The sequence below is a fragment of the Marmota marmota genome, unplaced genomic scaffold, assembly GCF_001458135.2.
Source record: "Marmota marmota marmota unplaced genomic scaffold, marMar, whole genome shotgun sequence".
Lineage (NCBI taxonomy): Eukaryota > Metazoa > Chordata > Mammalia > Rodentia > Sciuridae > Marmota > Marmota marmota.
In genome coordinates this window covers 4,698,844-4,723,802 of record NW_025999942.1, presented here as the reverse complement: position 1 = coordinate 4,723,802, position 24,959 = coordinate 4,698,844, and the positions used below count along the sequence as shown (strand labels likewise).

Below are 24,959 nucleotides of genomic sequence, written 5' to 3'. Positions count from 1 at the left end.
AAAAATGCTTTGCACCTCGGAATTTAAAACATCCCTGTATGGTACATATGATAACTTAAGATAAGAAAAATGATATCCACCACAATAGAAAACCTCTCTGGGGCTCAATCTAACCATGTGTAAAATAAGGAAACTATAGGCCAGATAATCTCTAAAAGTAATAAGCAGATCAAGTTTTATGCCCATGGTTAGAACCTAAAAGGGTACAAGACAAAACAAACATCTCTACCAGACTTTTGAAAACAGATAAAAAGTATTCTTGAAATGATCACACATCCAACCCACCAAAAAAAGGGGGAGAGGTGTATATAGGTCAATTAACAAGTCTCAAAAACAAAATCACTTTTTATCTTAGCAATATGGCCAAAATATTTCTCTGAGGACTTTTCTCTCCTTGATGTCTCATTCTAGCATAATCTATGATACTATGTTGTTATTGCAGCTACCAAGAAATCTAAATGTCAGTGGTCACAAATAGGAAGATGGCCACATATGTTTCTCATGAGACTTGTGATATAGTGTAGAAACAGGAGCAAAGCAGATAAATGTTTGCAGTTGAGCTGTTGAGCAATGATTCTGGACATTTTCCACAGAGTGCAGGGGAATCCAAGGAAAAGCTGTCACCAAGGTATGGTGAGGCACCAATAATAAGGAATTAGATGTTTCCCTGTGTCCAGACCAATGGGACATCCACAAGGCTTTACCAAGGTCTCACAGTGACCAGCATGACAGGAATTAAGAGGAATAGAAAAAAAATTAATATTCTTTATCAGGTGAAAACCAGATTCCATTTTACAAGTATGTTACTTTAGGATAAATCATTTCTTCATCTTCTTGGGACTTGGAAGAAACTCCTCAGATGGACATATGTGTCTCCCAACTAAACTTTTATTAATTTAAAATTAAGATTAGGCTTTGGTTGAAGGCCAAAGCACAGTTCTAAGGAAATTTCAACATGGAATAGAGTAGAAACAGGATTTTTGTTTGCAATCCACACTTTACATGGTAATTCATGATCTTTGATTACGCCAAGGGTCACATTTCCCTACTGTGTAGACTTAGCACCCAGGAGGCCAGCATGCATTCAGGAGACAACCAAAACTGCTTCTTGGATTAATGATGGCATTCAGTGGGAAAATCTGTGAATTTTTTAAATGAAAATATTTAATCTCTAATCACCTTGATTCTGAAGCAGTGTCCTGTCTAGTAGAACAGGAAAACAAGGAACGTATTAGCAGAGAGATATATGTCCAAAATCAGGACTTAGAATAAAAATACATTTCCTTAAGTCATCAATAAGGTTACTTCAACAAATGAAATGTAATGGACAGTTATGCGATTTTTATCAATGAATACAAGGGAACTATAAAACCAAAACCGTACCACAAGCACTTCAGCAAAAACCTTACTTTCTCATGAAAAGCTTTTTAAGTAAAAAAATGTAATGACTGTCACTCTAAAAAATTATCATTTACTTTTGACCAATAAACTGTAATACAAGTAATTTTTTTTAAATATAAGCTTAAAACCTCAGAAGCAGTTATAAGGAGTAATAAAGATGCCTGTTAATAGAAAAGATATATATGTCAGAAAAATATATCATCATACAAAATTATAATTTAACCACTGGACAATAAAATGTTAAATTTTCAAAAATTAATTCAAAGTCTGATAAAACAAAAAATGTGCTTATTCCCTTCCCTCTATCATTTCAATTTCATGCAAATTGATCTACTATCCAACAAACCATGATATTAAAAAGATCTTGGCTCCTCCTGCTCAGCAGAAATTCAAGACAGTGGTCCTAAAGAAGTATGCCTAACTTGAATTTAAAATTACAAATAAATATTCTTTTAAAAGAGTAATAGTATTGCTAGCCCACATCCTACCCTATCCTATTCTCTACTTGGTTTTGCATATTTAGAAATCCATTTTATGCAAAAAAGATACTAGGTACCAAGTAACAAGCAAATTACAATTGGTAGTATTATGAATCTCCTCCTCTCCCTATTCTGAATAGTTCCAGAAATCATGGTAACTGTGTATATATGATGTTCACTCTGAAACAAGTGGCAATGTGAAATGCACAAGTCAAAAAACACTGGATCAAACCAAGCTCTTGAATATCTTTGTTTTTGGGAAATACACCATCCTCAAGTATCAAGAGTAAAAGACATGATACATGCAACCTATTCACAAATGGCTCAAAATGAAGCAATATGTATGTGCATATAATGCAGAAGTAGATATGTACCTAGACAAAGAGAATGACACAAAAATGCAGCAAAATATCAAAATGGATTAATCTAGATAAAGGATTAAAAGGAATCCTCTATTTTTGCAACTTTTCTATAAATCTGAAATTATTTCAAAGCACAAACATAAAGTCACTCTCTCCAAGACTGCAACTAGTGAACCTATGTCTAAGTCACCTACTAGTTAAAATAACCTAAGCGTGCATTTTGTCCAATAATTTTATTACTGTGTAGGTATTCACCAATAATACATATATGCAATAAATGATACATAGATAATAGTCAAGGCAGAACTCTTTTCAAAAGCAAAGCCTAGGAACAATCAAATGCCAATTCAAAAGAGCATGAATAAACTGTGATCTATTAAATGAAATACTATACAGTATTAAAAATGAATAAAGTACACATAAAAACAGGAATGAACCTCACAATCTAAAGTCAGTGAAAGAAGCCAAATAAAAAAGGAACAGATAATGTATCATCCCAATTATATAACACTCAAAACCAGACAGAACTAACCTATGATATATGAGGCCAGCATAATGGCGACAGGATGGGAAGAAGAGCATGGCACTGCAAGCCTTCTGCTTATAGCCCGGGCAATGGTGACATAGGGGTGTGTCACTGGTGATCCACTGAGCTGTATACTTAGGATCAGTGCACTTTTCAGTGAAAGTGTTTTCACATTGTAAGTATACTTTTTGGCCTACTGATTCTATGATGTCAAACTAAACGAATGTAGAAAAGTGTAAAAGAAAAAAAGAACTACTCTCTGGTTTTTAGAATTACTCATAACCAGGAAAAGCAGAATGTTAGATCCTGCAAATTGAAAAGGTCTCTGTATTTTAAATACAACCCTTCAAATAAAATAGCTACCAAAAGGTGAAGTTTTTCAACCTAACACTAAATCCTTCTGTTAGGACTGAGGTATCAAGGGCTCTGGAACACTAGTAGCAATAACACTACACACGCCTAAGCAGGAATTCCTGAAAACAAATACACAACCTTATTAAACAATATAAGCAATATTTTAAAAAGTAAGCCACTTCTTTTGTACTCTATGTCCTATTTATAGTAGACCTTTGACCTTCCCAATGGCAATCTCTAATTGTTACTTTGTAGGAAAGAAACAAGGATTCTTGTATGCTCACTTTAACTACTATAACAATAAGAAACTGAAACAAGGTTTGATGGTTCCATTCTTATTAATAGGTGGTATTATGATAGATTTTTATGCATGTACAGTCTTGGTTCTTTAAATTCATTGCATATTCCATATATATTATACTATTTTTTGTGACTAACTTCCTTTACAACTTCTCCCACAAAGTTGTCCCTGAAAACTTTAAAATAAACTTTATTATTTTTTTTTTTTTTGGTAGTGCTGTGATTGAACCCAGGGCCTTGTAAGCTCTGTGCTAATTCAGAGCAAACTTCAGATTCATAATTATATAATCCAAATTAATTATCTTTCTTAGAGTGAAAAAAAATTGCCACTCAGGTAAAAGATAATCAGAAATAATTCAAGTGTTAGTCTAATTTAACCAGCTAATGAGGGTTATCTAGTTATAGTGCTAGCTTTTAGAATATCCTAAGTCTAAATTAAAATAGGCCAAAAGAATATTCAAGAAGATTTTAGTGACACCAAGCCTGGCCGAAGCATGCATTCCTCTCCTTGACTACAAAAATTGCCAATTACCAAACAACTAAAAGCAAACCCAAATGTCCATCAGCAAGAAGGTAGATAACTGTGATGTATCAAATAGAATACTATTTATTGATAAAAAACATGTGAACCAAACTAAATCAAAAAGGAATGCATCTCACAGACTTCTTAGGTCAACAATAACCCCTTTAAAGGGTACCCTTACCCCACCACATTCCAGAGCTGTGCAATACTTCACTAAGAATTCGAATGACTGGTATAATTTCACGTATTTATTTCCATTTTTAAAAAGGAGGCAATTCTCCAAGAATACCCACATCTAATTTTGCACAGCTAAAAGAGCAAGCAACAAGTTTTAACAGGCTACACGTTTTCTCTACTGGGGACAAATATGAAACAAAACAGAATAGCTACAAGATTGAAGAGATCCCTTATGCTAGTTCAGATCTGCTATCAACATGATCCTGTACCCATTTATTTGATGTACATTAAGTTTCAGAAAGTTAAGTCTGTCATTGAAAAATCAAAAAAGTACCTAAGAAATATTCTACATACTTAGAACTTAAGACATACTTCACTTAAACCTTTAGTCTAATTCAATCAGTGGCTTTTGGGTTCTATGAAACATATCCAGAGAGCTTAAAAAAAAAAAAAAAAAAAGCATGATCGGTTCAAATTTACTTAGTATGTGTTAGCACCAGGTCTTGTTCCAAACAATACAAAGTTTAGACTCTGGGCTCCAAGGCAAAGAAATACAAATAATTTTTAAAAAATTAATTTAAAAAGACAATCATGTCACAAAAAGATTTGAAACTACTCATTTTTAAATTAATTGGAATTAAAGTCAACATATTAGAAACAGATTAGAACAAGCACACAGAAGGATGCATAAATGTCACTCCAAAATTAATCAGCCACTTTTTAGTAACTTATCAGTATATCACTGCAGAAAATTTTGCTTTGCAAACAGAGGACACTGATCTCACCTGATTTCATTTTCATATTGTGGGGACAGTCTACCTGAATTCTGGTAAAAGCTTTTCAGGAAAGAGGGGGCAGTGAAGGAAGGGGCAGAGAAGGAAGTGTGAAGACTTGGAAGACTGGAGGAAGAATTATTCTCCTTGTGCATGCGTCGAACTGGTGGAAGAATGCTGAGTACAGAAAATACAGCAAATTTGTCTTAATTTATATTTTAGCAAAATCTTCATTCACTATGAAAAAGCATATAAACAGGTTGTTGCTATTAATTTAACCTTTCCTTTAAAGGATCAGGGCTGAATCTTATACTCAAAAAAAGCATGCAGTTCTCTGTTGAGGTGACCGGGCTTGAACTGTCACTCTCGCACGAATTGAATTCCTCATCTATGCAGTATCTCTATCCATTGGTGTTCATCTCCTTAAAAATTCTTAACAATTTTAGGATAAAAAATTGCTTGTTTTTACATGCAAAAGATAATTCAAGGGTAAAAACTAGGGAAGCGCAAATAATTACAGGAAAACAAGGTCCAGAATGAAAAACTGATTATGAGCAGTTCAAAAACTATTTTAAAGATCTAAACCCTTCTAACTAACTCTTTGACAGCAACATGTCTGCTTGTTGGAAGTCACCATAATACCTCTGGCTTAACAAAGATTAATGGCTGTGTTCTTTCCTGAAGCCTGTGAAATGGTGCCACTATGGTTCAATCCAGAGCCCTAAATCTCCCATTTAGCTCTTTTTCCTTTTTATAGACAATAATCTGTGTGGTAAGTTTTTATAAGGACATAAATGACATCTTTTTATATTGATAGAAATTATTTGAACTTATACATTACAAATTGTGCAAAAGCATGAGGGAAGCACTGAGATATCATTTATAGTCTAAAACAACTGATGGTTTTAATTCTTAAAAGTAATTGTTCCTGCTGCAAAATTTGTAGCTCAGTGATAGAGCACTTGCCTAGCATGTGTGAGGCACTAGGTTGATCTGATCCTTAGTACCAATTAAAAATAAATAAATAAAATAAAGGTATACAAAAATACAATAACACTTTTAAAAAGTAATTATTTCTGGGGGGGAAGAGATTTATTATGTTGGGTAAATACAAAATTATAAATAATCATTTTTTAAAAATCATGGTTGCCTATGAATACTTAATCTCCTTCACACACAAAGCAAACTCGAGACAAATGTTTGTTCATACCATAATACCTAATTTGTAGATTTCGAAATCATTCAGAAAACAACAAGAATAAAAACATGCTAGTAAATCTGATAACATTGGCTATCAAGTATTAGCCTTTCTGGAATTTTTACTTCAAATTTTATTTTATTTCCAACTGGCAACTGGCAATCAACCTTATTTTTTTGTATCAAACTCACAGGTAAAGAAGAGAAACTAAATTATTTCTAAGATATAAATTGGGATCTATGCTACACAGCAAGAAATAGAATCATTTCTAGGTTTATTCCTTTTACTACTTCTTACCATAACAAACAATTTTATTATTTTTTTAAATACCATCTAAGATAATTTCTAATGGCCACTGACTATAATTAGGGTATATTTAGTCTTCTTTCTAATATTGCTTTAGTTTCGATAAAATTTGTAGTGCTTTTCATATTTAGCTTTACTAATAGTAAAATATAGCCAAAAATTATCTCATGTATGAAGGTAACTTAAGTGACTTTTTTTAAAACCTGGAATTTTACTGAGGCCAACAGGAAATTCTACGGCTTTGTTATTTTTAAATTTGCTGACTTTGCTTATTGACAGCCATCATTAAGAAAAACACTGAGTAATATGTGTTGTCAGTAAGTTTTCAGACAAAACAACTGCATGATATCGTGTTTTCTCTAATATTCTTGGGGGAAAAAAAGTTCTCATCCATATGAAATGAGTGCATTAACTCTTTTCTATGAATACACTTTGACCTTGACCCACTTCCCTTAATCACTGAGGTAAAGAAATTCAGTTTATTTTTATGTTCTTTCTAAAAACTAAAAAGTTGGCTAGAGCATGAAGTCACAATCGACCCAGACTCCACAGTGACCCACACAGGGTGACGTGGGAATCTGATTTCACATTGTGGGGAGAGGCCTGACTTACCTGCACTGCTCGCTGGAGCTCTGCCTCAGCAGAGGGGAGCGCACCCCGGGAGCCCTCCCATTCTGCAAATTCAGCTTTCTCTTTGTGCTTGAAGGAGGGTGGCTGAACGTGTGAGCCCGTCTTCGAAACTGTGGGGAGTCAGAATCCTCCTCGGGGAACGCTTGCCAAGCAGAGGACAGCGGAGAGGCTGGTGGTGTCCCTGGAGGAGAGTCCCCTGGCGAGTAGTCCTGAAACGCAAGCACAAGGGGTCTCTCTTTCCTACAAGGTTCGAAGTGGACCTGCAGAAGATCAGGGCTCAATGGGGACAGGGTGCCTCATCTTCCTCCTGAGTCATGACAAAACTATTTTTTTTTTCTTTTTTACTCAATCCCTGGTGAAGGCTAATCAGTCTCACCACAGCCCACTTCTGATAAGCAGCTGTAAGACAGCATCCGAAAGATAGGCCAGAAAGTGAAAGGGATCAGAAAAGGTATTCTTTCCCCTGACACGGTGGTAAAATGCTACAGCTACTGTGCTTTTCTCACTGTTGTTGGGGAGATGAAAAGAGACCATGACCAAATGAGGGTGGAGTCTGTGTTAACCCATCTCCTAATTTCCGTGGCATATCGCTGCACGCTTCCTGTACTGTCAAAATGATATCACAATGCCTAAGTATCCAAGTCTCATGGCAAAGCCTGAGGGAAAATAAAATAAAGCCTGGTATCTTCCTTCACTCTGGATGTTTCTATTCAACTACATGTTCCCGGAGGTAAAGTTCTTTTAAAAGACACAAAAACAGGAAATGAAAGAAAGGCGAGCTGAGCTGGAATGTGTCTCCTGTTGCATGAATAGATACCATAAATCTTTCAATTCAGTCAGGTATGCATACTTTCCAGAACAGGCACCAATGTAAAAATGTTTCATTTGATAAACCTGGGTTAGGGACAACAGAGACATATGTAGCCAGACTAAGTCCCCAAACTCCATCAACAAAAAGTTTAATAAAAATATTTAAACATTTTTCCATTAAAGAAAGGTTGCCTATGCCTCGGGTTACATGTTACACAATGCAGAAAACAGGAAACCAAACCTGGGGGGAGTTATCTGTGAGGTAGAAGAGAGGCTAAAGTTGCAGCTGAAATGATAAAACAGGAGGAAAATGGTAATATGGGAAGAGAACAACACAACAACCAAAAAAAATCACTGTACAAGTATAGCAATTAGATGGCTGGTTTTCTATGGCTCTCGATTAATCGTTGCTCAAACACTGTCCCCCAAAGCATACTACCTACAAAAAGTGACAAGTCTGTGAGAACACTATCTGCAGGAGACATGTGTCCCAGCAGAAGGCTTCTCTGAACAAAGACCAGCATGTTTACAGTCAGGGCCTACTTATTTAAAATAACAAAACCTCAATGTTTATATTTTGAAAGCCATAAAGAACTCATAATAAAATAAAGAGGCAGGCATATTATGATATTGGTGTTGGTTTTTACTAAATTGCAATTTGGGGTAAACAAAGGAGATCAGATTAGATACCTTCTCCGAAGCAAGACTGTTAGACCGTTCAAAGCTGTCCATACTTCCAAGCCGACCTCTCATCCTGTTAGCTCCCTGAGTGAAGAGAATAAAATTAACTCCTTATACAGCTTGGATTTTTATTTCAAAACTATAGAAGGCAATTTGAGGTTGCCTTTCCATGTGGGCATTAAATTGATCCATTTGTGGTTCTCTCAAACTTTTCAGCTATTTTAACATCCATGATAGCAGCATAAACAGAAACAGTCCCCATCCCCATTATTTGTTAATCAACTATTAGAGAACAAGATACTCAGATCAAGCTTTTTGAACTCTTTTGGTTACAAGGTTAAACATTATTCATCTATGAGATGAGTGAGAACTCCTGTAACTCTGAATCTCATACAGATAAAACACAAATGTGGAGGGTAGAGCAAAAACCAGAAAAGTTACAAAGATCAAGTTTAATACATACATTGTCCACACCACATGTTACAGACCTTAAGCTCCACATTATAGGATTATAACAGGTTTTAAGAAATAGAAAAAGGGACTTTCAAAATTTATTAATTTTGCTTTATTCATTATTCCATAATGCAAAACTACTCCAGTAAGTCATTTCATTCCAGAAGATTAGGTATCAGCCAGCTTCAAGACCAGCAAACTGATTCTTGATCTTTCCATGTGGTCTTTCGGTGTGAATTTCAAAGATAATCTAAAAAAGAGATCTGACCAATCATTTTGTTTCATCCCCTCACTTTACATAGGAAGAAACTGCAGCTAACTAATGAAGGAAAGAGAATACAAAGGCAGGTTTGAGCCACATCCTTCAGAAGGTCTTAAGAGACACAGCACAGACTGAGGAGTTCTATAAACTCCTGCAACACACGAAAAAGTTCTAACAGGAATGACCGGGAAGTACAAGCCAGGTCGATGTGACAGTGACTCTATAAAATAAAAGCATGCACAACATCTGCACAGTGCTTCACAGTTTTAAAGTGTCTCCACACATACCTTGGTTTAATTTGGGAGACAGAGAAGACTAAATTTAATTTCAATTTTTTAAATGTTTTTTTTAATTGCAGATGTACACAATACCTTTATTTTATTTGTTTATTTGTTTATTTATTTATTTATGTGGATTGAACTCATACATGTGGATTGCCTCATACATGCTAGGCAAGTGCTCTACCACTGAACCACAATCCTGGCCCATCATTTTAATTTTTAATCAAAGTAATAACCTGCCCAAAGTTTCAAAAGTCAAACTGTACTGCCAAAGCTTGTAATAAAAACTGGAGACCACCAACCCCTACTCCACATTTTCAGTCCCACTCCCCAAACCAAATCTTAAATTATTTATACTGATGCTTCTCTTCTGATGTTCAGCTCAAAATACTATTTTTGAGTCTTTCCACTTTAGGCACTACATATTAATGAGAAGTTAATACTCTTACTTCATTCCCCACCCACTCTAAACACACACATACACACACTTCTCTCTTGCCCTTCTCCCTCAATATAGTTACAACACATATCAGTTGAATCAGTATTTTGTGCTTAAATTATTATGATTTTTAAACACTATTTGCAGATAAGCTACATATTTACTATAATTACATTTGATTACATCTCATGTCTTGTACACTTTATTTCTCACGGAGTTAATGACTGCTCAGAAATCACAAATTTATTGTAAAACTCTCCAACAGATCGGGATTTAATCACTCATCACATAATTCCTTAATTATAGGGGTTTTTTCCCTTTATCTTTGAACTACTTATTATAGAAACCCGTCTTCTTGCTGCAATCTGGCCCTGCATTACAGATCTTCCGAGCATTTTCTTCACTATCAGTGTAGAAATCTACTTTCACCTTTCTATGTTTTAATTTCTGTCTCCTTGATCCCATGTCTTTCTCTTTTTCAGTTTACTTCCTCATTTAGGTGGAGGACATTCTCCAGGTGTTTTCTGAGAAAAGGGAGACTGGGAGGTAATTTTAATTTGCATGTCTGTGAATGTCATTACTCTGTCTTGTATTTCATTAACAGTTTGGCTGAATACATAATTCTGGTTGGAAACATTCCTTTATACCATGTTAGTATTGCTCAAATGTCCTTCAGTTCAGAAGTCTAATGTCTTAGTCAATCTAGAGGCTGTGTGTAAGCCCTGCTATTTCTTTTTGGAACAGAATCTAAGTTTACCCTTGGGAATTCTGAATTTCACAACTATGTGCCTTGGCATGACTTTTGTTCAGCTGTTCTCATGTGCACTCTCTGGGCCTATTAAATCTGGAAACTCATGTTCATTAGTTCTAAGAAAAAACTTAAGTTCTTTCTTTGAAAATTTCCTGCAGGCATGTTCTCTTTCTGGAGTTCCTAATTTTCAGTTTTTGAGTTTCCAGACTGATCCTTTAACTATTTAACCTTGTTCTATTTTTCACTACTTTTTTATTTCATTCTATCTTCTAAAAGATGATTTTCAACTCTAGTTTCCTAGACTTGTATTGAATTTTGCTTTTTAAGTCACCTACCAGAAAAATTTAAGTGTTCTTTCTTGTTTTCAATTGGCTGCTTTATAATGATAGTATCCTATTTTATTTCATAGAAGCAATACTTATTCATCTATACTATGATAATTATAGTTTCTTTTCTTTTTCTTTTTTTGATGCTGAGGATTGAATTTATGAATACTTTACTTTACCACTGAGCCACATCCCTATTCCTTTTTTTTTTTTTTTTTTTTTGATAGAGGGTCTTGCTAAGGTGCTGAGGCTGACCTTGAACTTTCGATCCTCTTGCCTCAGTTATCCAAGTTGCTGGGATTACAGGTGGGAGCCATGGCACTAGGCCTAATTATAGTTTTCTATTTCTATAGGTACTCTATATAACAACTATATCAATAATAAAATTCATAGCTTCATCTTCTATTACTGAATACTTATCATGGGCCATATACTATGCAAACATTTCACACTGTATTAATTATCTTATTTCATCTTCACAACAATTCTGTGAAGTAGGTATAGTTATTAGTTCAACTTCACAGACAAGGAGACAAGTTCTGATAGATTCTATGGTCCAAGTTCACACAGCCAGTTAAGAGCAGCAATGTGAACAGAGGAAGCTCCATTTCTGGGTGAAGCCCTTGAACTTCTTCTCAGTACTGACTCCCTAAGGTAGAACTTTATGAATGTAGAATCACAAATAAAACTAACTTACCTAGTTGGTTAAGTAGAATTTTACAAATATCCCAAAATCTTATCAAGTTCCCTCAGTTCTTCAGTTCTATGCTATAACTAACATACTTTTAATAATGAACTGTATTTGTGGCTAATAAATTACTGGGTTAGTTGTGTAACCAAGAGGACAGTACAGTAAACATCAAGTTGCTCTCTGCTATTTTTAGCCAGTACTTATACACCCAACTTGTCTGATATCTCAAACATGTTACTTGGTCACAACAGAGAAAGTAGTCATGGGTACCAAGCCATTTCCAGTACTAGAAAAGCAATTTAAATCACATATTTTACTCATTAAGGTATTTTATCCATATGTGTGTGTTGTTTTTACACAAAGAGAAACAAGCATACTTAAGGTTATTCTCTATGACTGTTACTAATTCACTCATTTCCACCAGAAGGCCATGGACACTACTCTGAAGAAGGCATGAAATGAGGACTGTTTTCAAAATGATTCACACAATATATTAAGTATTTCCATTTTAGAAAATTTCAACTTACGAAATAGCACCAAACAACCAGAACCCAAGACTCTGTCCTTTACCTTTGAACAGACAGCTCTTGCAATTTTACTCTATTATGATTTGGTAATTCATTTGTGGTGCCCTTTCCCTCAGACCCACTTTTTAATACTAATGAACTAAGCTTCTAAGCGTTTTTTTAAAAAATGGATCCTATTGCAGAAACACCTATAATCAGCTAAGTAAAATATTTTGCCACATAAAAATGGCAGGCCATGATGAGCTCAACTCTACGACTGGAGTGTGACTCTTCTGCTGTAAAACTCAGGGGTGGGGATGACAAGTTGTAGGACACAAAACCCCTTTTGCTACATACCATTTAATACAACAAGAAAAAAAAAATGCCAGACTTCCTAACAAGTCCTTTCTGCAGCACATGACACAAGCGAGACCTTGTTAGTTCACAAAATTTATGGCGTTTGGCATCGTTTTGGAACACAAAAGCTACAGTATCCACCTTGACCAAAATAGAATGGCTATGCCCTTGCTGACAGAGTCACCATAGCAATTCAAGGCATGCAGAGGAGACACTTCAAAGGCGGCCATGCAAGTACTGTGCAGGATGCCAGGGTACTAAACAGAGATAAAGAGAACAACACTCTAAATACCCTTTTGCTATTTTGTAAATGACAGAGTTCTGGGGCTAACCACTGAATATACCACCTCAGATGTATAGTGTCATTTTTTCCCAATATACTGACACTTAATCCTCATGATAAAGTAAATCAGGATTACTACGCACATTTTACAAATGGTGAAACTATGGCTTAGAAAAGCGAAATAAACGCAAGTTCGTACATATAAGCCTGCCAGGGCGGGGTCTTGCCTTCAGGTCCCTTGATCACCTACTTAAACTATCTTTCTAATAAAATTCTTAAGAAACACTGTGTTAAATTCTGATAGCTGATGTTAGTGAATGCTGATTCCTTATTTACAATGTTAATATCTTAAGAATTAGACTTGTCTAGAATAGCAGCTTTCAAATTTTGCCAGGCATCAGGATGACTTGAAGGGCTAAACATCTGTTATTGGACCCAACTCAAGAATTTCTGATAAAGGAAGCCAGGACTTAGATGCCTAAGAAGTTCTCAGATGATACTAATGCTGCTTATGTGTGACAATACTTTAAAAACAAATAGCCAAAAACATGAAAAATTAAAATTAAAATAAAAGTCATTAGGTATCCTCTAAAAACAAAACAAAAACCAACAAACACAAATGGCCATCCTAGAGCAAAGACAATCACAAATAGTGAGTTAAGTTGCAAAACAAAGAGAGTACATCAGAATCATTCATAGAACTTCTAAATCAGGTGCCTCAGTCCCACACCTGATATTTTGATACATTTTGAGTATAGGGTTGGGCCCACAAATCTGTATTTTTGGAAAGTTCCATAAATGATACTATGATACTGTCATACAACCAATATTGAGGAGGTTGAACCATTCATTTAACTGCTTGTTTCTATGAAATAAGTACTTTGTTAAAATGAAAGTGGACATTCACATTAGGATGACTATTTATTAAACATAAGAAAGCCCAGAATTACAAGTGTTGGCAAGTATGTGGAAAAAAATGTAATTTCTATGGATTGCTGGTGGGAATAAAAAGTGGTACAACCATTATGAAAAACAATATAGTGGGCCTACACAAAGTAAAAAATATGATACTAAATGAATCAGTAAATCCCTCTTCTGGAAAACTGAAAATGAACTGAAAGCAGAGATCTGGATATCTGAATGCCCATATCCAGGACATTATTCACAACAGCCAAAATGTTGAAGTAATCCAGATGTCCACTGACAGATGAATGAATAAACTAAACTAAATGTGGTGTATACATGCAATGGAAATGTTACCTGGCCTTAAAAACAAAGGAATTCTTTTTTTAAATTTATTTCTTACATACATGACAATAGTGGAGTGCATTACATTCACAATTATCCATTCACAGCACAATTTTTCATAACTCTGTATATAAAGAATATTGATGCCAAATTATGCCATTATACATGAGCGCTCTTATTTTTTTGCATACAATTCTTAATACACCTTTATACCACAATTTATCATATCTCTGCTTGTATATAAGGTATGTTGACACCAAATTCATATCTTCATTCATGTATTTTATATAATGATGACCGTCTCCTTCCACCATCCTTGCTATTCCCCTTCTCCCTCCTTTTCCCTCCCACCCTTATTCCCTATCTAGAGGTAATTTTTCTCCTATGTTCTCCCTCCCTACCCCACTTTGAGTCACCCCCCCCTTATATCAGAGAAAACATTTGGCATTTGTTTTTTTGGGATTGGCTAACTTCACTTAGCATAATCTTCTCTAATGCCATCCATTTCCCTGCAAATGCCATGATTTTATTCTTTTTTACTGCTGAGTAATATTCCATTGAGTATAAATGCCACATTTTTTTTTATCCATTCATCCACTGAAGGACATCTAGGTTGGTGCCACAGTTTAGCTATTGTGAATTGGGCTGCTATAAACATTGATGTGGCTGTGTCTCTGTAGTATGCTGTTTTCAGGTCCTTAAAAACAAAGGAATTCTGATAAGTGCTACAACATGGATAAAACTTGAAGATGTTATAGTAAGTGAAATAAACTAGTCACAAAAATACAAATGTTGTGTGATTCTACTTATAATGAATCACTGAGACCAGACAGATTCAGAAACAGAAGGTAGAATGATAGTTATAAGGAACTGGGAGAGTAAAAGGAAGATGAGTATTGGCAAGAGGGAGAAAGTTCTAGAGATGGATGGTGGTGATGGTTGTATAGCAAAATAAATGTGCTTACATCCACTGAATTATACATTTCAAGTGGTTAAAATGGGACTTTTTATATTACTATATGTATATCTTACCACAACCAAAAAGAAAATGAAAACAAAAATGAGTAAAAATATTTAACTTACTTATTAATGTTATTAATGTTATTTAACTTACTTATTAATGTCGTCTGTCCTATAAAAGATTAAAAGAAAGAGAAATGCCTTGATTTACGGTACATTCTCCAAAGTCTAACTCTCAGATCCTCCAGGCGTGTCCTCTGAATTTTCTCTAAGGATTGTGATGCTTCAAGTGTGGCCTGGTCCTCACAAAGGGCACGTGCAAATGAATGACTCACCAGCTAACGTGCATCCCGTCAAAGCTCTACGTCGCCATCTACTCTTTTCTCAGCCATGTATTGTGAGCAATTTGTCCCAGTGGCATAACTCAATAAAACTGAATTACGACAGAAACCTTGTAATGGTATAACCCACACATTGGTGAATTCCAACAAATGCTACTTGGCATGTCATAGAATCAACGTAAAAATTCAAAGAGGCACTTTTCCAACATGGTCACGCAGCAGCTCAGAGTTAACTGCTCCTCTGTACACAAAATTGTCTTAATCATCACAGCTACCCTTTTGGCTCACTCTCTGCCAATTCCAAGCACTTCTTGTAAATCTCCTCATTCCTTCCTCACCAAGTCCTTAGGCAGTAAGTACACCCTTGCTTTCATCTCACAGGTGAGGAAACTCAAGTTCAGCAAGGGAAGGAACCTGGTTATCCTATGTCTTAGTCCGATACATTACCACAATACAATACCACAATTAGATATATTATAAAGTTATATGAAGTTACAAAGTTAATTTAATACAATATCACAACTGGATAAATTATAAAGAAAAGAGGCTTATTTGGGGCTCACAGTTCTGGTTCAAGGTCAAGAGGTCACATCTGGGCATGACCTCCTTTGCTGTCAGAGTTATAAGGTAGTATGGGGCATCATGTGGCAACAGACAGGAAACTGTAAGAGACCTGACCAAACTGGCTTTTATAGCAGACCCTCTCTGGAAATAACCATTTAACCCCTTAATAGCATGAATGGATTAATTAATTCATGAGAGCATCTCTTAAAGGTCCTACCTAGTTCTACCTCTTAGACTCTCACATGTGGATTAAAATTCAATATCAGTTTGGAGAGAACAAACCACATACCCGGGTAATAAGAGATAAAGCTGGGTTCTAACCAGACATTCTGGCTGCACAACCACTTCATTGCACTGCCTTTAAATGCAGCCTTATTCCTGACGACCTGAAGTCTCTTTAATCCAGTGACAACATTTGCTGACTATTTAGTCTTAAAACCCTAAACATCTCCTTTTCACCTCTTCTCTAGGAGTAGAAGATGACTTTTAAAATTTGGCTCCAAACACACAAATACATCAGTGTTCCTAGATGACTATGAATGGATGTTGGTTCATTTCTGGATTTAGAAAGAAAAGAAGTAACAAGTGTGGGTGGGGGGACAAAGGGAAAAAGAGGAAGACGGAAGGAGGAATATTAATTTATAAATTTTGAAAGAAAATGGCATGAAAAATTTAGGGTCAGCTGCATTAACATATTTCTGACAAACTTCCTAGAGGTTCTTACCTAAGAGTCTGTTTTCTACTGATAAGGTAATGGCATTCACAGCTGACCACCCTTGCTGCAGGGCTTTTGTTAAAATCAGAAGAATCTCAATCATTAAGAGAAATACCTGTAAACGTGTTCTGAGCTCCAGCAAAGAAAGAAAACTAGGAACACTGTGTCCTTAATGCTCTATTGAATAAACAAGGAATAATTCAAAGTGTATCCAACTATTTTATGGACTCATATAATGTTATTCATGTTAAACAGTTGTTAAAAAAAAGAAACACTGACCTAGTGTGTACAGGGCCCTGGGTTCATCCCCAACACCCCAAAACAAACAAACAAACAAAAAAAAACCTCACACATTTGCAAACAGAGTTAAATCATTCCTTCAGAACCCTTCTCAACGTCTGAGGATTTATATCCCCATCTGCTTCTTCAAAGGCACATAGAGATCACTGAAGAATTTAATTACAGACTGCAGGCGAAATGTTCGTACTCTGTTAGCAGAAAAGTTAAGAAACTTAAAAACAAATCATCAAGAACACCTTGTGAAACTATTCAAAAGAATTAAAACACCTACCACCCATCTGTATACACACATCTGCATTATTGATAGCACATGGCATTATTTATGACCCTTGAATTGTCTGCGATATTTATTCACATGATAAACAACCAAAAACAAACAAACAAAAAAATCCCAAGTGGGCTTTGTAAAGCATGTGACAAGTTTACTATAATCAATTTTTCATGTATCATTTTGAAAAAAATCTCTAATGTAGAGAAAAGTTAACACTTCAGTACAAAACATTTTTCCCCAAATCTATAAGTGAATAATCTGGATGGGGGATGTAAGTTTCCTTCATCCTTCAGTATTTCCGTGTACACTTCCTATGAACACGGAATTCAGGAATTCTACACCATTAAAATGCAATTTTCAAGAATAAGAAACTAACATTGATACGTTAATGCCATTTTGTTCTTAGATTTCATTCTAGCTCCAATGGTCCCAGCAAGAGCCTCTATAGCAAAAGAATGGGATTCAGAATCTCCACAAATTTTCATGTTCCTTCAGTCTAAACAATTCCTCTGTCTTTTCCTGACTTTCAGGATCTTGACACTTCTGATGATAATAGGCTTGTTATTTTGTAGATTGTCCCTCAGTCTAGGTTTGCTGTGTTTTCTCTTGATTAGATTCAAGAGCTGCCTCTGTGGCTGTCAGACCTCTGAAGCTGTGCTCCGTCCATTCCAACAAACCCAGGCACAGGATTTCAGTGTGTTGCTTTGCTGAGGAGGTTCAAGTCATCACTCGACCAAGGTTGTGCCTGGCAGCCCTCTCTGCTCTGAAGTTACTTGCTTCCCTGTTGCATCCTACTCATGTGCAGATGTTCAGTGTGCTGAAGTTCATCTCAGAATAAATTTATGGTTCCTACTCAATGGGTCATAGAATCATTACATTGCTGTCATTTACTTGGATGGTCATACTGTTGTCAGATGGCACCAGTTACAGCCCTTTTAAGTTTTTGTTTATGACCATCACCATGGTTCTCTGATGCTCCTTTACTATCTACAAGGCCAAGATGTTCCAGACTTGTACTTTTCCTGCAGCTCTAGAACTGCTTCTCCCAGGACCCTGGTTCCTACTAGTACAGGAGGATAGATACAAAATACAGATGCTAGCCGGGTGTGGTGGTGCATGCCTGTAATCCTAGCGGCTAGGGAGGTTGAGGCAGGAGGATTTCAAGTTCAAAGCCAGCCTCAGCAGCTTAGCAAGGCCCTAAGCAACTCAGCAAGACCCTGTCTCTAAATAAAATATAAAAAGGGCTGGGGATGTGACTTAGTGGTTAAGCACCCCTGGGTTAAATCCCCATTATCAAATAATAATAATAATAATAATAATAATAATAACAACAACAACAACAATTAAAAAAATAATAATATAGATGCTAGATTCCACCCAACCAGGCTTATTATCTGATGTGTTCAGAAGAACAACTCCCAAGTCCTCTCAGTGAACAAAGCCAGGGGCTACATGTACACACACACGCACACAAAATATACCCACACAAATACACACAAGCATCTCTGAGTGCATATTGAATCCAATAACACAGGGTTCATTCAGATTTCCTCTTTTCATACTTGTAGTTCCCTTCTCCCTGGAGCCCACATCTTAACATATTTACCTATTTGGACATTCCCCTGCGTGTGACTGAGCTCCACAACGGCCACTACGTGAATATTCTCCTAAACCCCCTCAGGCTGCAACACCCCATATTGAGGCTGCCATTCCCCAGGTGCATTTCCTCACTCTGCATGGACTCTACCTCCCTGTATAGGAACACTTCTACCTTAACTCTGTTCTGCTGCCTGTAATGGGCCCTCCCTCTACAGGCATGCTCTCCTTGGCCACTTAGGCTCCCATGCCCCAAAACAGGCTGCTCTACTCTGCCAACAGCCCCCTCACCATTCTGGCTCCCAAGCCCCAAACCCCTCCATGGGTTCTGTGTCTTCCTGCTCTGAGCCACCCCTACTCTCTGCCCTAAGATGCCGACTTACAGCTTTAGGACTAAATTATTCAGGAAGAGGAAAATGAAAAGGAAGGAAAAAGATTTTGCCTATATTTAAATAAAATATGAAAATTCACTAAATGAGATTAAAAAAAAATTCCACTAATTTATGCTATTTTTAGCATTTTCTATCAACCCTTAAGAATGGGCCAAAGAAGGGCAGGTTTCTTTTTAAGTTTATGACAAATGATAAGAAGTTCTTACAGTATTGAGCTTCAGTATTCTATGGCCCCTTTCTATACATGTCTCTACTAGTAAATCTCTATTGCTCAGTTTCACACATGAGAGGCCCCAGAACAAATCTAGATCTCAGAAGAAAATTTATTTCAGCAGATTATCTTAAGAATTAACTAAATTAAAGTTATCCTAATAGGTTTTTTTTGTGTGTGTACTTTTTAAAGTAAATCTTGGGTGAGCTAGCTAAGAATAAAGCCAAACAGAAAACAAAGACATGTTTAACTAACAGATCTTCAGTTTATCCTTACCCTTGAGAAGATATTTTCCAGGGAGCTAGTTAAGGATCTCTTTGCTTTATTCTTCAGAATGTCAAGTTTGAACCTTCCACCACTTGCTGCGTTTTCTGGGATTGTACTATTTGAAATAGTCTAGAGAAAGAAAAACATAGCAATTTTAGTTTAGACATACTCAAGGTTAAATGAGGCTTTAAATACAGGCTTAAAACTAAGCCATTAAAAAAACACAAGAATTCTTCAGTAGCTCCATTAAGAAGTAATAATTTGGGTTCCACACTGTGAACACAAAGATTATGTTTCATGCTTAATATTGTAAGTAATAAAAAAGACAGAACTAAGATCTTTTCTTCATGCCTTTCCTTTCCACTAACATATTACTGCTTCATTTAATGGATATTAAATTTGAGACATCAATTTTTTCTGCTGTTATTCTAGTTAAAGTACCACCATCTCTTTCAAAGGTGCATGTTTTATATTCAAATTAGCAAGGAAAACAGAGAAAATAAGTTCCAAAGAACAAAGCAGCTTGCAAGCAAAATTTAATCCTAGTAATGCCTCTGTTATATTATTCCATTTTCATTTGTGAATAGGTTATTTATCCTTTAAGATCTGTAAGTATTCACTGATAGTACTAAACCAAATGAGAGTCTCTAATGTGTCCAACATATTAGATCCTCCACATATTTTATCCCATGGAAATAAGTGGCTCCTGTGCATACTACATGGTCCTTAGGTACATGACAATTTTCAAGAGAGAAACCTTATAATTTTCTGAGGTAAGGAATAACAACACAAAACACATGTAAGTATCAAGGAAGAAAGCGGGAAGATTGGTTTTCTGTCTCAGCGGTCAGGGAGAAAGGGATACATGGGGTTCAGACAGGTAGAGAACAGAGATAATGACTTCCCCAGAGCTGGGGGTGGTTATTGGCAAAATTATCATGACTAGATTGCTGAAGGGACAGAGTCAGGAGCTAAAAGAGAAGTGAGCAGTAGAGAGTAACATGAGAAAGTGAGGCTGGAGCAAAAACAATGTGAACAGTCTTAAGTGCCAGGCAAACAGGAAGAACACTGATTCGAATTTAAAAAAAGAGAAGCATCTCTATGAAGGTCATCTGAAGGTCATCTCTGTGAAGGTCATTTTAGGGAAATTTACCTCCAAGAAGCATTAAAAAACACCTAAAGGTCATGGAAATCAGACTGAAAGGCTTCTGCCTAGTCTATGCGAGAGGGAATAAAAGTCCACACCAGCATCAGCTCCATCAGATCATTCCAGAAGTTATGGATGAAAGAAAGTAGTGAATTAACAACAGAGGGCATTTGTGTCCATAAGAGCTAAACATGTGATGATCCACTCTGATGCTGTTGTAGTGGTCTTACTTTATCTCTGTGAGATGGGAATAAATTCTAAACCATCAGCACAGAAAAGTCATCCTTCCATCTGCAACTAGGGTGGCCACTCACGAGGGACAACTGAGGTTTTCATTCTTGTTTTTTACCACTTGGGCTGTCCAAGCTTTTGATGAAATACAATCTTCATATGAATATTTTTAAAATAATGGATTTTCTCACATATAAAACAATGTATGCTCACTCTACATGATGAAATATATATGCCTGTTTTTTAAAAAACCAAAAATCACAAGTTCTTTTACATTATAAAACTATTATTATTTTATCTCAATGTGCCAGTACCTGCTAAAATTTCCAAATAAACTCTTAAAATGCTGCTCTTTAGCCCTATAGAAGATGAGAGCACAAAGGAAATACTCTTCTTTCATTTTTTTTTTTCTGTGTTATTTTAAATAAACACATAAACAAAAACAGGTCAAAGGAAAAAACATCTGCTCACCGCTGGGCCTTCCCCAATGTGCACATGTGTCTTCTGCTTGGCTTCACACAGCTGCCTGAGGTGTAAAATCACAAGCTCATTCTCTTCCTGGTCACTGATCGGCTTCATTTTCTGTTGAACAGACAAATCAAGAGTACACTTGCAACACAGCTTTTCTCATCTTTCTTTTCACTCAATTGAGTCTAACAGAAAAGACGGAAATGTAACAATGGCTTTCTGGTTCTACCAAGTAGTCCTATAGGACGCACAGCTTTCACTTCAAACAGAGGGACAAAAGAAGGAACTGGCAACAACAGGATCCACCTCTTTTTCCTTATATTTTATTTATGAGAACTACATATAATGTTACCTGAACTCGTTCAAAGATGTCAGCTTGCTCATTATCTGTCAGTGATGAGAGATGCCTCTGTATCACCAGCTTGGCTCTTGGGGGGTAAAGACCTGAGGGAAAGGATGAGGGAAAGCATGAGCAGAGGCTGCCTGGAGATCTAAGTCTGTTGGGCTGCACTTCACTCCTCCCCAGCAGGCTCTCCACTTCCGTCTCCTCTGGGAGATGTATTCCTGCCTCCAACAAACCCTGGAGCAGGACATCGAGATGATTAAAACCTGGTAACAAAACGCTCCATCAAAATCAATAGCCTTCCACGGCAAACCTGGAGTTGGAATTACTAACAAAGAACTTCTAAGTGAGGCCAAGCATACCACTTAATATACTAACAAACCTAGAGAGGCACCTCACAGGCAGATGAACATTATCCCAGGACGTGCCACAGGAACAGAAGCTAAATGCTAACTGTGGCCAAACTATCTAGGCTTACAACTTGACATTTGAAAAAATAATAATTATAATGTTTTATTGTACTAGAGCTGAGTCAGGCTCTCTCCCCATCATGGGGGGCTCCTTCTGCAGGAATAAGGTTTCAAGGATGGCTTTAGTATTCAGTGCACTTTTAGTGCTATTATTTTACCAAGAAGGTTATTTACATCCTTACAGTGTGATATTAACAAATCCTTCTAACTCCCATATATAATTTATATCAAGTCTTCAAGGGGAAATTTTCCCTGAAAACATTTCTGCAATTTTTTCTTGAAGGGAAATTTAATTCACATTTACAATGATTCAAGTGACCATCCGTTTTTAAGGAAGGGTTCCATTGCATTGTTAGGTGTCACTTAAAGAACTGCCACTATTTTTACTATAAACAGAATATGTAGCTATATATAATATTAAATAAACCTTATGCATGGACTGGCATTTTTAAAATCATGATTATAAGGTTTTCTTTCTCAGGTTTTAATGAAATACATTATTACTTGGTTTTAAACCATGTACTCATTATTATTAATTACAAAGAGTAAGACAAAGTAATTTAAAAAAATTTATTTTGGTAAGTTATATCAGAGGTTAGAAATAAATAATATCATAATTTGAATTAGAATATATGTACAGTTTTCTAATTGAATTTATTTCTAAGAAAATATGAGGTGGGAGGTAACTGAAATAAAATGATTCGTTCACATTTTGCCCCTTTTTTGAAGTAAAAAGCTGTTTAGATCTCTACAGCTAGATAGTGCACATGGAATAAATGGGAGAGAATCATTTTTAAATTTTTTTAAAAACAACTGCTTAAATATTTAAGTATTAAAACATTGTTTTTGTTTTTTTGTTTTAGTTTAAAGTAAAATTCTCTTTATGACTGCCAGAATGTGTACACAGCTGATCCACTGTCAGTGTGCTACAAGTACACCTGTTTTTAAGCTACTGTGTGCCATGAAATGGCAAGAAGAACAGTGTCTGCAAACTGCTCACCTCCATCTTTCTTTATACAACACAACAAACTTCCATGCCAGTCTTCTTGATCACATACAGAAAAGAAAAATCTGTTATGATTGAAGAAACGACTCATGACTCTAGCTTATTAATTGCTGGAAAAGTCTCAAGAGGTTCTCCATATATTATGACACAGATTCACATCCCCAGATGATAAGGAAGACTGACAAAAAGTGCATGCAGGCTGTGAGAGACCAGGGCAAAGTAACAACCCCACACACTGTGTGACCCTGCCTGGATCCCAAAGCCAAAAAGAATGCGTTAGTCAGAAAACTGGTGAAGATCAAATGAAGCATTCCATTTGGATAACAGCATCCTGCCAATGTTAATTTCCAGTTTGGATCATTGTGCTGGGCTATATGAGATGTTTACAATGGGGGAGGAATATTTGGAAGCTCTTCTCAAATTTTCCATAAATCTAAAAAAAAAAAAATCAAGATTTTTTAAAAGTAATATATTGTATTATTCATATATGTATTTTTCAAGATATAACATATATGCTATATATATTATTGTTCAGCAAGTTCTTTTTTCATTCAACAATATAATTTCAGGAGATATCCATGTTGCCATTCAGTTTAAATTCATTCTCATCAATTGCTTCATGATATAAACGTGCTTCAATGATGATACTGATAAAATTTAAATTTTTTTCTAATTTTCCATTATTTACAAATAATACAACCATGAAAATTTCAGTTTGGGCACCCATATTTGTATCTCTGATCAAAACATGGAAATTCTGATTGACAGGGTATGCACGATTTCAAGTTAATGAGTTTATATTAGTTATCTCCCCAATACGGCTATACCAACTTATACTCCATCATTATTATGTAGATATACCAAAATCCATAACATTTTTCTTAACATTACCCTGATGAGTATCTTACTGTTGTTCTTATTTTCATTTCTCTGACATCCAGTGAAGTTCAGCAACTTTTCACTTTCATTATTTGACCTTTTAATTTCCTTTTATGAGAAGTGTTTTCTAAGGTGACTTGCACAGTTTCCTACTGAGTTGATTTTATCATTTTCTTATAAAGTTTTTACAAATTCTGGATTAGTACTTTGCTTTGCTACTGCCTTGTTTGTTCCTTATCATTCTATTTCCAAATAAGCAGTTGTTAGGTAAACACTTCAATTTGTCAAGTCAAATCTGTGGACGTCTTTTGATAGTTCCTGCATTGGTGTCTGAATAAAGCCCTCCCTCTTTTTTTAAGTAATAAGAATGTTCTTCTTGTTTTATTTTAATGATTTTAATATTTGGATTGTTTACATTGAGGACTTGGATCCATCTAGAATGTCTTATAAGTTGAATAAGTGAAAAGGATCTTTCCCCTTTGGATAGCTAATTAATCTAACACCATCTCCGTCATCAGCCCCTGACCCCTGTCACAGATTAATAATACTCCCTTAACCATTCAAAACAGAATGTTCCATTTTTGCAAACATGTTATAAGTTTGAAAACAATGTGCATCCTACAAAATTAGAATTATAAATTTTAAAATCTGAATTGAAATAGTTTGAGTCACACAATTGTC

General features: G+C 35.8%; 1 protein-coding gene across 5 annotated transcripts in view; it reads right to left on the bottom strand.

Annotated features, from left to right (window-relative positions):
- Positions 1-24,959, bottom strand: part of Tbc1d4 (TBC1 domain family member 4) — a 194,326-nt gene that overhangs the window by 29,748 nt on the left and 139,619 nt on the right. For 3 of the 5 annotated variants that reach the window (XM_048801300.1, XM_048801299.1, XM_048801298.1), the window contains exons 6-11: positions 21,933-22,024; positions 21,584-21,694; positions 19,744-19,863; positions 8,530-8,604; positions 7,012-7,238; positions 4,908-5,072 (exon numbers count right to left, since the gene is read on the bottom strand). In XM_048801300.1, coding sequence (XP_048657257.1) covers positions 4,908-5,072; positions 7,012-7,238; positions 8,530-8,604; positions 19,744-19,863; positions 21,584-21,694; positions 21,933-22,024 — 790 coding nt within the window. Of the gene's footprint in view, positions 1-1,179; positions 1,204-4,907; positions 5,073-7,011; positions 7,239-8,529; positions 8,605-19,743; positions 19,864-21,583; positions 21,695-21,932; positions 22,025-24,959 lie in introns of all 5 variants that reach the window. The other 2 variants (XM_048801301.1, XM_015498733.2) reach the window with 2 other exon arrangements.